The sequence below is a fragment of the Oncorhynchus kisutch genome, linkage group LG10, assembly GCF_002021735.2.
Source record: "Oncorhynchus kisutch isolate 150728-3 linkage group LG10, Okis_V2, whole genome shotgun sequence".
NCBI lineage: Eukaryota > Metazoa > Chordata > Actinopteri > Salmoniformes > Salmonidae > Oncorhynchus > Oncorhynchus kisutch.
The window spans coordinates 23,351,335-23,367,154 of NC_034183.2; the positions used below are offsets into that span (position 1 = coordinate 23,351,335).

Below are 15,820 nucleotides of genomic sequence, written 5' to 3' on the forward strand. Positions count from 1 at the left end.
ACAACTGTTTTGGAATTTTCCTGAGTTACAAAAGACCATCACAGACTGTGCTGTCATTTTGCACACTCTAAAGTTCAAACAAACGGTAACATAAAACCTGAATACTTCTCTGCATGCTTTAGTGTCTAGAAGGCCAAGACCACTGGACTTGGTGTATGTAGGAGCAATTTATTTTTGTGAATATGGTGGTGAACCTAATAAAGTGGCAACTGAGTGTAGATATCACAAACAACTCCTTTGAGCATTGTCTGTCTGTTATACGTTTGATCAATGGGTAGGCTCACTTGGATATATACAGTGCCTTGTGAAAGTATTCGGCCCCCTTGAACTTTGCGACCTTTTGCCACATTTCAGGCTTCAAACATAAAGATATAAAAACTGGATTTTTTTGTGAAGAATCAACAACAAGTGGGACACAATCATGAAGTGGAACGACATTTATTGGATATTTCTAACTTTTTTAACATCTCCAAAACTGAAAAATTGGGCGTGCAAAATTATTCAGCCCCTTTCATAATGTATGCATTGAGCCCAAAAACCAAATATGTACCGTCTACTTCTTATATTAATGCTTTTTTTGTTATCCACCCTCTGGTATCTTTCAATACCCATGGATATATATATATATACCCTATATACTGTACGTACACCACTGTTCAAAAGTTTGGGGTCACTTAGAAATGTCCTTGTTTTTGAAAGAAAAGCTAATTTTTTTGTCCATTAAAATAAAATAAAATAGATCAGAAATACAGAGTAGACACTGTTTAATGTTGTAAATGACTATTGTAGCTGGAAATGGCTGATTTCTAATGGAATATCTACATAGGCATACAGAGGCCCATTATCAGCAACCATCACTCCTGTGTTCCAATGGCACATTGTGTTAGCTAATCCAAGTTGATCATTTTAAAAAGCTAATAGATCATTAGAAAACCCTTTTGCAATTATCGGCATTTGTGGGTTCGATTACAGGCTCAAAATGGCCAGAAACAAAGAACTTTCTTCTGAAACTCGTCAGTCTATTCTTGTTCTGAGAAATGAAAGCTATTCTATACAAGAAATTGCCAAGAAACTGAAGATCTCATTCAACGCTGTGTGCTACTCCCTTCACAGACAGCACAAACTGGCCCTAACCAGAATAGAAAGAGGAGTGGGAGGCCCCGGTGCACAACTGAGCAAGAGGACAAGTACATTAGAGTGTCTCGTTTGAGAAACAGACACCTCACAAGTCCTCACCTGGCAGCTTCATTAAATTTTACCCGCAAAACACCAGTCTCAACGTCAACAGTGAAGAGGCGACTCCGAGATGCTGGCCTTCTAAGGCAGAGTTGCAAAGAAAAAGCCATATCTCAGACTGGCCAATAAAAATAAAAGATTTAGAGGTGCAATGGAACACAGACACTGGACAGAGGAACTCTGCCTAGAAGGCCAGCATCCCGGAGTCGACTCTTCACTGTTGACATTGAGACTGTTATTTTGTGGGTACTATTCAATGAAGCTGCCAGTTGAGGACTTGTGAGGCATCTGTTTCTCAAACTAGACACTCTAATGTACTTGTCCTCTTGCTCAGTTGTGCACTGGGGCCTCCCACTCTACTTTCTATTCTGGTTAGAGCCAGTTTGCGATGTTCTGTGAATGTCTGTTGAATGTCTGTTGAATGTCCGAAAGTGTGAATATAAAACCAACTACTGATATTTACAGTAGACAGACATAATATCAGCAATATCACAAATAATTTGGACTGTGTGCAGAAAAGTAGCTACTTACATTGATAGGCAACTTTACATGACTATTTAGCTGCGTAAAATATATTAGACGTGTTTCAAAATAACTCAGCGTATAGGTGTTACACGATTAACGTCTTGACAGAAACATAAAGGATCCCTTAATGCGCTTATCTGATTGGCCTATACTCCATACATACCACTAAATGGCGCCATTTACTAAATCAATAAAACAGATTAAGCTTGTTTATCAATCGCAGAGCTCATAGGCGTCGGTGCAAATCATAAAAAAGGTGACATTAGTCCCCTGACATTGCCCACTAAATGTATATTTATAAATTAATTATATTCAACAGTAAGAGTTAAATAAATGAAAGGTTAATTACTTATTGTGGATAACTTTTGAGGCCAAATTATTCTAACAAAATCATCAAAGTGATTGTGGTCGATAGCAGCTAATATGAATATTTCAACAAAATGAATGAATTGATAATACAATTTATTCAGAAAGTCTTCCTCTTCCCACCAAATTTTTGGAATTTAAAAAATACTGTGCAGAGGATCATGTCATCAGCATAGTTCTAGAATAGCTAATTTAATTATTGTATGTGTTGAATTAAAGTTATATAACTATTTTGTTGATGACTAAATAATAAAGAATAACATGCATGCATTTAACATTTTATTGGCGAACCTGAACCTCCCGGTTCTCTGAATCCTAGATCCCAACTTCCTTCGCCAGAGCTGAATTTAGACAGCTCCTCAGGATGTGAGCAAGGAGTGTATACCACAGACGACAGCAGACGATTGGAAACGCAACATTGGCGAGTTTTGAGCGGGGAATACACTGACAATCTGGGGGTTTAGCAACCAGGCGAGTCCACAATGACTTGGGGAACGGAGCTTTGGGTAAGTTTGCTATTGGTATAAACCATGTTGCTCTCTTTGTTCTTGTGTTGATAACACGCTTGCCAAAATTTAGCACGAATTCGATGAAGGTGCTCGGTAACCTTAGCATTGTGTAAGCTGCTAGCCAGCTAAGCCTGGCATGCACCTTTACCATAGTACTACAGACGGTAAACAATAGGCAAGACGTGTAGAAATGTCCGCCAGGCAAAGGGGATAATTTGCGTATCTTTGTCTAGTACTTGTTATCATAACACTGTCTCTAACAGGGGCTTGATTGATCAGTTATTGTTTTATGTTTGAAAAGGGAGTCTATCACACCCCTCTTAGTTCACACATAGACTAGCAAGCTAGCTAACGTGAGCTATCCCCCCAAAAAGGTAGAGACAGGAGGGTAAACGCAAGTAACCACCTGTACTATTTTTCTCTCGATGCTTTTATGGATCTGATGGCTACCAGTATGAAACAATGCACGTACACATTTCGTTGAACTTGGTTTTAAAGCTCGAGTGTTTATTTATTTATGGCTGGGTCTGAGTGACTCCTCAAGCTCCTTGGCCAGCATTGTTCCCAGTTTGCAATGAGATTGCGCAAGTCAAATAGTTAAACAATGGTAGACTTGAGGAAATCAAGCATTTTTCTTCTCCCAAATATAACAAAAAACTACCCACGCATTGAACAGACGTGGGGGCGGGGCTTATTCCAGGTACGGTCTTTGTCATGTTCTGTCTGGTCTGGCTTGCCCTCTGACAGCCAGGCCCCTGGCTACATCACCCGGCTTGCCCAAGCGGTTTATCGTCCAAATTATTTTTGTGACTATATCTAGCTACCATGTTACTGCAGCAAAAATCTGTTCCACGTTATTTGGTTAGTGAGAAAATAATCTGCACCTATCGAAATATTCCTCACCAGGGACATTGAACTCCTTTGACATGTATTCCAGTTACATGGGTGTTGCCCATAAACGTTTGGTCACCCTCAGTATCCTGCCAATGGGGCAGCTTCTCCCCCTAATCATTCTAAAATGTATAGTTGCGAAGACTGCAGTGTCGCTGCCAACATGATAGCTAGTCAAAGAAGTGATGAGCATGTTTCATACCAATTACATTGATCTCTAACATTGATAGAGAGAACTGCACTGTTATGTAGTTTGAGGGAAGAGAATAATATATTGAAGATTTATTCAACATGTGACTGATGTGGCTTATATGGGTTCACTTCAGTATGATTAACCTTTGAACCTGTTTTGTTGATAAAATGTACATTTACTATGGTTTTTCCTTGAATGATTCAAAAACTGCTAAATTAACTCTCAAAAGCATGTCTGTGCCCTGAATAGACAAAAATATGTACACTGCTCAAAAAAATAAAGGGAACACTAAAATAACACATCCTAGATCTGACTGAATGAAATATTCTTATTAAATACTTTATCCTTTACATAGTTGAATGTGCTGACAACAAATTCACATTAAAATTATCAATGGAAATCAAATTTATCAACCCATTGAGGTGGCGGATGGTCTCCTGAGGGATCTCCTCCCAGACCTGGTCTAAAGCATCCGCCAACTCCTGGACAGTCTGTGGTGCAACGTAGCGTTGGTGGATGGAGCGAGACATGATGTACCAGATGTGCTCAATTGGATTCAGGTCTGGGGAATGGGCGGGCCAGTCCATAGCATCAATGCCTTCCTCTTGCAGGAACTGCTGACACACTCCAGCCACATGAGGTCTAGCATTGTCTTGCATTAGGAGGAACCCAGGGCCAACCGCACCAGCATATGGTCTCACAAGGGGTCTGAGGATCTCATCTCGGTACCTAATGGCAGTCAGGCTACCTCTGGCGAGCACATGGAGGGCTGTGCGGCCCCCCAAAGAAATGCCACCCCACACCATGACTGACCCACCGCCAAACCGGTCATGCTGGAGGATGTTTCAGGCAGCAGAACGTTCTCCACGGCGTCTCCAGACTCTGTCACGTCTGTCACATGTGCTCAGTGTGAACCTGCTTTCATCTGTGAAGAGCACAGGGCACCAGTGGGGAATTTGCCAATCTTGGTGTTCTCTGGCAAATGGCAAACGTCCTGCACGGTGTTGGGCTGTAAGCACAACCCCCACCTGTGGACGTCGGGCCCTCATACCACCCTCATGGAGTCTGTTACTGACCTTTTGAGCAGACACATGCACATTTGTGGCCTGCTGGAGGTCATTTTGCAGGGCTCTGGCATTGCTCCTCCTGCTCCTCTTTGCACAAAGGCGGAGGTAGCGGTCCTGCTGCTGGGTTGTTGACTTCCTACGGCCTCCTCCTCCCGTCTCCTGATGTACTGGCCTATCTCCTGGTAGCGCCTCCATGCTCTGGACACTACACTGACAGACACAGCAAACCTTCTTGCCACAGCTCGCATTGATGTGCCATCCTGGATGAGCTGCACTACTTGAGCCACTTGTGTGGGTTGTAGACTCTGTCTCATGCTACCACTAGAGTGAAAGCACCGCCAGCATTCAAAAGTGACCAAAACATCAGCATAGGAACTGAGAAGTGGTCTGTGGTCACCACCTGCAGAACCACACCTTTATTGGGGGTGCCTTGCTAATTGCCTATAATTTCAACCTGTTGTCTAAACCATTTGCAAAACAGCATGTGACATTTATTGTCAATCAGTGTTGCTTCCTAAGCGGACAGTTTGATTTCACAGAAGTGTGATTGACTTGGAGTTACATTGTGTTCCCTTTATTTTTTTGAGCCGTGTATATTCGGGCAATAGCTTACAGTTCAGTTTGTGAGGCTCTTATTGCTTGATTGCAAGAGCTGTACGTATAATAAAGGTCTCATGAACCTAACCTACTGCACCATGCTGTAAAATGCCTAATTTGGCCAACCTTCTGCAATTCAAATATTTTGAGTTGTGCTGTAAAGACATTAGCCTATGCTGTCTGATTTTAGAGGTTGACCGATTATGATTTGTCAATGACGATACCGATTAATCGGCCTAATCTTTTTATTTATTTTTATTCATTAAAAAATAATTTTCTGATATTTATTTGTAATAATGACAATTACAACAATACTGATTGAACAATGAACACTTATTTTAACTTAATATAACACATAAATAAAATCAATTTAGTCTCAAATAAATAATGAAACATGTTCAATTTGGTTTAAATGCAAAAACATGGTGTTGGAGAAGAAAGTAAAAGTGCAATATGTGCCATGTAAAAAAAGCTAACGTTTAAATTCCTTGCTCACAACATGAGCACATATAAAAGCATGAGTCTTCAATATTCCCAGTTATGAAGTTTTAGGTTGAAGTAATTATAGGAATTATAATGCGATGACTATTTCTCTCTATACCATTTGTATTTCACATACCTTTGACTATTAGATGTTCTTATAGGCACTTTAGTATTGCCAGCCTAATTTCGGGAGTTTATAGACTTGAAGTCATGAACAGCGCTGTGATTCAAGCATTGCTCAGAGCTGCTGGCAAACACAGTAAAGTGCTGTTTGAATGGATGCTTACCAGCCTGCTGCTGCCTACCACCGGTCAATCAGACTGCTCTATCAAATATGAAATCATAGACTGAATTATAATATAATAAACACACAGAAATACATGCCTTTGGTCATTAATATGGTCAAATCTGGAAAATATAATTTTGAAAACAAAACATTTATTCTTTCAGTGAAATATGGAACCGTTCTGTATTTTATTGAACGGGTGGCATCCCTAAATCAAAATATTGCTGTAACATTGAACAACCTTCAATGTTATGTCATAATTATGTAAAATTCTGGCAAATTAATTACGGTCTTTGTTAGGAAGAAATTGTCTTCACGCAGTTTGCAACGAGCCAGGCGGCCCAAAATGCTGCATATACCCTGACTCTCCTTGCACTGAATGCAAGAGAAGTGACATAGTTTCCCTAGTTAATATTACCTGCTAACATGAATTTGCAGGTTCAAAAAATATATACTTCTGTGTATTGATTTTAAGAAAGGCATTCAATTATGGTTAGATACATTTGTGCAAAAAAAAAAAAAAAAAACATTTTGTAGTGCTTTTTTTGCAAATGTGCTTTTGTTAAATCATCACCTATTTGGTGAAGTTGTAATTCGATGATAAATTAACAGGAACCGCGTTGATTATATGCAACGCAGGACAAGCTAGTTAACCTTGTAATATCATCAACCATGTGTTAACTAGTGATTATGTGATACGTTTAATGCTAGCTAGCAACTTTCCGTGGCTGCTTGCAGCCACAAGGTCCTTTTGATGCTGTACTCGCGTAACAGGTGGTCAGCCTGCTATGCACTCTCCTCGTGGGTTGCAATGTAATCGGCCACAATCGGCGTCCAAAAAGGCAGATTACCGATTCTTAAGAAAACTTGAAAATCGGCCCTAATTAATCGGCCATGCGGGCATAGTCTGATTGTCTGGCTGCATGTGTTAGGCCCTTATCCCTAATATTTGAACTGTGTGCTATACAGGCACCAACTTGATTCAAAATGCTCATTCCATATTGTTTTACTCTTAAATCTCTATCAGGAATCCCTTCAAGACCTGATTGGATTATTTATTCCCCGGATTCTCTGGTTCACTGAAAGGCATCTCTAGTAACATAGAGTAGATTGAATTTGCATCTGTAGCATAGTAACACTGATGTCGTCTGTCTTGTCTCTTTTTATGAATGAAATTCATTTAGCCCTGATACCTTCTGGTTCCTACCTAGACATTGAGTCGGATTAATATAATAGTTAGATTAGTGTTGGCACATGCGGCAGATCAAATACACAGCTGAAACACTGATTTTTAAGCTGTTTACATGTCCTAATAATTAGAATGATTATTCAGGAAAGCAGGTATTTTAATCGCCGTGTGCTTACTTAGATTATGACCTTAAGCTGATGAAGATAAGGTGTTTGCATGACTAACGCCATACTCGGCCTACTGCCATAATCAGTTTAATATTGAGTTATTAGTGTGCATGTAAGCATACTCCAGAGAGTATTCAGAAAGGAAACTAACCACATTGCAATGATGCATAAAAACACATCTGGGCCTGTCTGTAGTGAAGTAATGACAGGTGTGATATTGACATGATTTTAGGCTCTGATGGGCTGTTACTGTAGGCCATATGTGTGCATTACACATTTATCTGTTCACATGTCAAAGTACTGTCTGTCTGCCTGGCATGTTGGCATTCATCCATGGCTTTGAGACCTAAAGCCTGAGACTAACACATCTTATTACATGGGGTTGGCATTTCCCCAGCAGCTAACTGACTGAGACTGATCCACTGGAGATGGTTTGTGAATGGAAGCAGTGTGTCTACAAAATGTTACCATGCTGAGCACACAGGCTATCAACAGTTATTCTAGCATTCTTTTTCATAACCTAGCCTATAAGACATCTGTTATGTTCTGTTGACTGCAACAGCTGTTAACAGGGAGGGATATGATCATGGTTAAAGTCTGGCTTGTCGTTTTGTGCAATGAAGAGTGACCGAGTTTGAGAGAGTTCAAATAAGGACACAGATGTTGAATCACAGCTGAGACCTGCCATTGCATTCAGTTCACAGCACCCAACATGAAATCCTTCTCTGCAGTGAGTAGAGGGGTGTGATATCACAGGATTGTGTAGGGGAGTGTGTGGGTGGATGTCGTCTTTAATTAAGGGAAGTTGTGCTAGCAGGTATGGCTCAGGGAGGTGTTGAGCAGGGAGAGAGTGGAGGGAGGTAGACAGGGTTGTGGAGACAGAGGGTTTGGTGCGTAACGTGTGTTCCCATGCATTCCCAGGGGAAGACTGGGAACATTGAGGGGAAATGCTGCCCTGCCCAAGTAAATTACACGGGACAAAACAAAGGAAATATGGTAAAACAATCAATGAGAGGTATATCAGGAGGAATCACAAGTGAACAGGGATTTGATAGGTGGAGTCACTACTACATTTCCAGAGTGTCTGCAGCGTTGGATTGCATGCATTTGTTTATTTTTGCTTAATCTGCACAGATTTACTGTGTAAATCCATTGGTCATGTTTGAGCTTTTAGTTGTGCAGTTTTATGGTAAATAATATAGGTCATTGGCTGAGGAATGTCAGGCCATTGGACCTAATATTGAAGGAAAGAGTTTGTTGTGGTTTATGATGGCCTACTGTATGTTTTTAGAGATACTGTCAGGGGATTTCTCTGATATAAAACAGTGCAACATGAGGTTGCTATTAGAGGTCGACCGATTATGATTTTTCAACGCCGATACTGATTTACTGGAGGACCAAAAAAGCCGATACCGATTAATCGGCCGAATTGTTTTATTTTTGTAATTTTTTTAATATTTTTTTTACATCTTTAATTTATTTGTAATAATGACAATTACAACACTACTGAATGAACACTTATTTTAACTTAATATAATACATCAATAAAATCAATTTAGCCTCAAGTAAATAATGAAACATGTTCAATTTGGTTTAAATAATGAAAACAAAGTGTTGGAGAAGAAAGTAAAAGTGCAATATGTGCCATGTAAAAAAGCTAACGTTTAAATTCCTTGCTCACAACATGAGCACATATGAAAGCTGGTGGTTCCTTTTTAACATGAGTCTTCAATATTCCCAGGTAAGAAGTTTTAGGTTGTAGTTATTATAGGACTATTTCCCTCTATACAATTTGTATTTCATTAACCTTTGACTATTGGATTTCCGATTGTTATGAAAACTTGTTACTAGTTGCTATGTCAAACACTCAGAAGTGGTGTCCTCATACCTTTTTATTTTCAGACAGTATGAAGTTATTTAGCGTCGCTACTTGGGCTCCATCCCCTAGGCCCTATAATTTGCATCTTGTCAAAGCCTGCCCTGGACACACTGGACTGCCTTTGGAGTCTTTGCTTTTTACAAGGTAAATAAACCATAATCTGTCATAATGATCAGACAGACCATCTATCCAGACGCAGCGTGCGTCTCCTACCCAGACGGTGCATTGTTATGCCTCACTGGCGGTCAGAGCTTTAAGAACGGAGTCACAGAAACAGCAGAGCACAGTCGAAGACAGTTCAATTAGTGCTATTCCTCAAGACTGGGCTGAATCATCGTCCTGGCCTTGTGATTCTGTCATGTTTTTGACAACTTTAACTCCTTCTCCATTATAGGATTAGTAGGAACTTTTTGGCAGATGTTTCTTGTCCTAATGCAGATTTTCAGAGCATCAATTTGTGGTATTGAGCTGGTTTACAGCCATACAACATGTCTTTATATATTTCTCTCTCTCTGACAGGGCAATCCCATGTCCTCTGAATAATGTAGACTGTGCCTACCTGTAATAGCTTGTTAAAAAGATGATTCACATTATGGGTTGCTCAGTTCCTCCTATGGTTTGCTGGTTGGCTGGTGAACCTCCTTTGTCCAGGCTTCCTTCTTAGTGTTAATCTGGACAACATGGGGTTAAATCAGGTGAGGCCAACTGGCCAAGATTAGAGCTAAACTCTCTCCCTGCCAGTCTGGTGGTGCTGCCAGCCTGCCTCACATAGGGGCTTTCAAGGCTTCCTTCCAATAACAACCATGGTGAATGAAGACTGGGTAATGACTAATGAGTAGGCTGTAGTTGGTCTGTATTTGGTACTTAATTCTATCAAGTTTTTGAGATCTGGTCACATCAATTGAAGGCTGACTGTGGCCATGGTTCACCATGACCCGGCATATTTATTTTTATCTCTGATCTATTTCCAGTCAGGAGCAAAGTTAATGGTTTTACATGAGCACACATTTCAAATCCATTGCTCATAGGGTTAAATCAATGGGGCATTGACCAAACTTAAATTCTCAGCTGAAGTTATTTTATTTTGCAGTGTGAAAATACTTGTGTTTGTCTACATGCCATGGCAATCTCCTGTCTGTGATTTCCCCTCCAATCTGTGGTTTTTGGGATCATGCGCTGAATGTGGATAAAGGTGGAGAGATTGTGTTCTCTTAAGATGTCTTGGCACAGTTCGGATAAAAAAACTGATTTAAAACAAATTTGTAGAATCATGTTAATATTGTTAAATTTTTGTTTTCAGCCAAGCTTCTTTTTAATTTTTAAAAAATGGAACTTTACACCTTTCCTGCACAGTACAACCCCAGGATAATGAGTGCAATCCAATAGAGATTTACACACAATTATAGCGTTGTACCTTTTAATACTCTCTGCTGGCACTGTCTACGTCCTCTGACAATCACATTGAAAACACACCTGCTGGGTTCTTCCTGTTGTGCTGGTGCGCTCTGTAAATGTGACTCCACTCTTGTCCCTGCAACTCTTCTCATCCCTAAATGGATTTTATGTCATGTAACCTCAATTTCTATGCTCTTTCATACATTCCATTTTTAAGCTCATCAGCAACATGTAACTTAGCCATACAGTTGAAGTCGGAAGTTTACATACACTTAGGTCATTGAAACTCGTTTTTCAACCACTTCACAAATTTCTTGTTAACAAACTATAGTTTTGGCAAGTCGGTTAGGATATCTACTTTGTGCCTGACAAATGTTTTCAACAATTGTTTACAAACAGATTATTTCACGTATAATTCACTGTATCATAATTCCAGTGGGTCAGAAGTTAACATACACTAAGTTGACTGTGCCTTTTAAACAGCTTGGAAAATTCCAGAAAATGATGTCATGGCTCTAGAAGCTTCTGATAGGCTAATTGACCTAATTTGAGTCAATTGGAGGTGTACCTGTGGCTACCTTCAAACTCTTTGCTTGACATCATGGGAAAATCAAAAGAAATCATCCAAGACCTCTGAATAAAATTGTAGACCTCCACAAGTCTGGTTCATCCTTGGGAGCAATTCCAAACGCCTGAAGGTACCACGTTTATCTGTACAAACAGTAGTATGCAAGTATAAACCCAATGGGACCACGCAGCCGTCATACTGCTCAGGAAGGAGACGTGTTCTGTCTCAGAGATGAATATACTTTGGTGAGAAAAGTGCAAATCAATCCCAGAACAACAGCAAAGGACCTTGTGAAGATGCTGGAGGAAACAGGTACAAAAGTATCTATATCCACAGTAAAAAGAGTCCTATATCGACAACCTGAAAGGCCGCTCAGCAAGGAAGAAGTCACTGCTCCAAAACTGCCATAAAAAAGCCAGACTATGGTTTGCAACTGCACATGGGGACAAATATTGTACTTTTTGGAGAAATGTACAATATTTGCAAGGAGGCCTACAAACCTGACTCAGTTACACTAGCTCTGTCAGGAGGAATGGGCCAAAATTCACCCAACTTATTGTGGGAAGCTTGTGGAAGGCCACTCAACATTTGACCCAAGTTAAAAAATGTAAAGGCAATGCTACCAAATACTAATTGAGTGCGTATGTAAACTTCTGACCCACTGGGAATGTGATGAATGAAATAAAAGCTGAAATAAATAATTCTCCCTCCTATTATTCTGACATTTCACATTCTAAAATAAATTGGTGATCCTAACTGACCTAAGACAGAGAATTTTTACTAGGATTAAGTGTCAGGAATTGTGTAACTAAGTTTAAATGTATTTAAACTTCCGACTTCAACTGTACGGAGGCTGTAACAAAGCATATTGCTGAACTTAATTGTCTTTATTGATTAACTGCCAGAGTTCACTAGCTAGCCGATAGGCTATGTGCTTTGTTTGTAGAAGCCTAAAGTCATTACATGTTAGGCACCCAATTCCTAAAATGCATTTCATTATTACATTACACTTACAGTGCATTTGGAAAGTATTCAGACGTTTTGTTACGTTACAGCCTTATTCAAATTATTATAATTTTTTTTAAACTACACACAATACCCAATAATGACAAAGCAAAAACTGGGTTTTAGAAATGTTTTCGCTTCGTCATTATGGGGTATTGTGTGTAGTTCGATTTAAAAAAAATATATATATTTTTTCTTTTCCCCATTTTAGAATAAGGCTTTAGCGTAACAAAAGGTGGAACAAGTCAAGGGGTCTGACTACTTTCTGAAGGCATTGTATAATTCATACAATCCTAAAATTAAATATATATTTTATCATTTGGCTCCGGTTCATTTTAACACTGCGTTACAATTGCCCCTAACTCAGCAGCCATGACAACCTCACTTGCCTCTAACAAGAGACAACAATAGTGTAAATTGTCAAATCATGTCAATGTTTAGCCAACATGTAGTGATGATGATTATGCATGTTTGAATTATTGGGAATTGATGCTCATTGCAGTATAAGAAAAATTCAGCTGGTTGGAAAAAATATTCGCCCATCGAACATGCAAATTGCAAGACTTTTCAAGCAGAGAGAGAACCAGAAAGGACTTGTACTGAGACAGCTTCTGTTTGGATAAATTGAAGGTGTTTACGATTGTACCTGCTCCCCTACTCTTTGTTATATAATCATTTAGTAATTTATAGTGTTGTATTCATGTGCTGTTGTGATATTGGGGTCTGACACACTGAGCTCATTATATTCGCTATCTAGTTCTGTGTAATTGTCACGCTTTGATTTAGAGTGAGAAAGCGCATGTCATAAGCCACATTAGTACAGTGCTAAAATGATAGTATGATACATCTGAGGAAAAAATGCATTTGGCTTTAACACAACTCTTATGCAATCATGTGGGAGAGGGATTCATTTGGTGAATAATAGCATCATGAGTTTCTGACATCTGGCCTTAGAGGGACATAGCCCTGTGTGCTCTGTTATCATCATTTAATTGAGTGGTGTTAGTTCAGCACTACAGCTGTGTGTGGCTGGGGGTCTGCCCAGGAGGATGGGGTTGGGGAGGGGGGGGGGGCAGACCATGAGACCTGCATCTCCCCCTTCTCTTCCTGTCCCATTCAATACAAGGGGCTCATCACCCCCACACAATTTCAAGGTGACTTTGACCGGTAAGCAGAGCTTTAAACCATCTCTCTGCTTGGTAAACAGAGTAGAGGAGACACCCGTGGTGCGTGTGAAACTGTCTCAGATTATGAGTGTATGAGACTTTGGCCCCATATGCCTCTGGCACTGCTGAGCGGTTTAACCGGAATGTCGGTCATTTTTGTTTTTTTTAAACAACTAATTGACAGATGTTGGTTCAATTATTTGAATTCCTTTTTGGTTTTCCTGAGCTCAATGCTCTCATTGCACTGCAGTTTCTCTAGAGACAAATCTGATCATATGCCCGAACAGTGTGATTGTATTAGGGAGTTGTAGTTTCCAACAGGCCAATGTTCCACATAGTTTAGCATAGAAAACTTGGTAATTAACTACAATCACCATAATCCTTTGTGTTGCTAAACTTGTCCGGCATGTGTTTCTTTTAAACCTGCTATGTAAGAAACAGAAGAATGCGCAATCAAGAGGGGATACATAGAGAGTAGGGATGCACGATATATCGGTGAACATATTGAAATCGTCCGATATTAGCTAAAAATGCCAACATTGGTATCGGCCCGATGTCTAGGTTAACGCTGATGTGCATACCTATATAACGTAGGTACGTGACATAATGACACCGCGTAAAATTTGCGCTGAATGTGCAACACAGCATTCCTAAACTAGCCCACAATGTCTGCTGTGTGGATCGAGCAGTCAACAAGTCGAGCAGTCATTTGAAAATTTCAGTGAGACATCTCAAAGGCAAAATCCATTAAAGCCAAGATAAGTGAATTAATTGCCCTAGACAATCAACTGTTCTCTGTCATGGGTGATGTTGGTTTTCGCTGACTGGTTGAGCACCGGTACACACTACCAAATGCACTATTTTTCAGATGTTGGCCTACCGGAGTTACACAGTAATAGCATCACTGCTATTAGCTACACAACATGCAAACTCCCATTTGGGTCTTTGTGTGTCAAAGATACAGTTGCACTGTTAATGCTGTACAAAAAAATCTGCAAACCCAGGCCACGAATGATGTGTTTACAATAACGCGGCAGCGTAGCCTAGTGGTTAGAGCGTTGGACTAGTAACCGGAAGGTTGCGAGTTCAAACCCCCGAGCTGACATGGTACAAATCTGTCGTTCTGCCCCTGAACAGGCAGTTAACCCACTGTTCCCAGGCCGTCATTGAAAATAAGAATGTGTTCTTAACTGACTTGCCTGGTTAAATAAAGGTAAAAAAAAAAAAAAAAAACGCGTTGGTAATACATAATTTGTTCGACCACAACTTCTGGGGTAGCTAGCTTTAGCTTGGTACCTAGCTAGCACCAATACAACCAGCCTGAAAACAATGACCAGTAGAAACTGCAGTAATTTTCATTATTGTTAGCAATGATTTAAGAATCCTTGTGGGTAAGTATTAGCTAGGTTGCCACTTGTTGTTCACCTATTGAAATTAAACTTCAGTTCATGAAAATAAATAGCTATCCAGCTACTTAAACCTGTTACCCAAAGCTAACGTTATGAGCAGCAAGCTAGCTTCATCTGGCTAGTGAGGCGCGAACGCACCGGGTTATGTGTTGTGAAGCTAAAATAAAAGTTTGACAGTGGTGCAAATGAATATAAATAGTAGAATTATGCCATACTTTTATTTTGAAGGCTAACCGCTTTTGTGCCTAATCCTTATTGTGGCTAGCATCACATAGATGGGCCCAACCACCATTAATAAAATAAATAAGAACTGTCTTATAAATTAGGGTTATTTTAGATGACACCTACCTATATAGTTAGCTAGCTAACTATTGCTACTTTAACAGTTTGTCGTTTTGCTATGTTTTTGTTGAAGAACATTGTTTGCATCCATTTTTAATGACCAGCACTGTAGGTGCGCAAGACAACTTTACCAGCATCATAGCAGATTAATCGTTGTGACATATGAGTGATGGTGTAATAGCTACGTAAAAATGAATCAATGCATTAAATTATTATGTGATGTTTAGTCATATTCAGGTCCTGATTGCTCAGCAAGCTTATTTGACTTGTCAAATAGTGTTAAATGGTATATTTTTTGACACGCAAAGACCCAAATGGCGTTCCATAGCAAAGACCCACATGGCGTTCCATAGAAATCCTGGTTGAGAATGAAACGACTGAACAAATCAACAATGAAACAGCACAGCAAGTAAGTGAAAGAAATAGGTTTTGATTGTTCCCATTACCAGTAAAACATACACAAATGCCAACAACTTTTTTATGTGTGTGTGTGTGTGTGTGTGTGTGGTGTGTGTGTAACCTTTTATTTATCTAGGCAAGTCAGTTG

General features: G+C 39.8%; 1 protein-coding gene across 5 annotated transcripts in view; it reads left to right on the forward strand.

The window, feature by feature from the left end:
* The first annotated feature begins 2,443 nt into the window (after window positions 1-2,443).
* LOC109882202 (formin-binding protein 1-like) overlaps window positions 2,444-15,820 on the forward strand; it is a 74,829-nt gene continuing 61,452 nt past the window's right edge. For 3 of the 5 annotated variants that reach the window (XM_020474282.2, XM_020474284.2, XM_031833347.1), the window contains exon 1: window positions 2,447-2,633. In XM_020474282.2, the coding sequence (XP_020329871.1) occupies window positions 2,610-2,633 (24 nt within the window). In that variant the 5' untranslated portion in view covers window positions 2,447-2,609. Of the gene's footprint in view, window positions 2,634-15,820 lie in introns of all 5 variants that reach the window. The other 2 variants (XM_020474285.2, XM_020474283.2) reach the window with 2 other exon arrangements.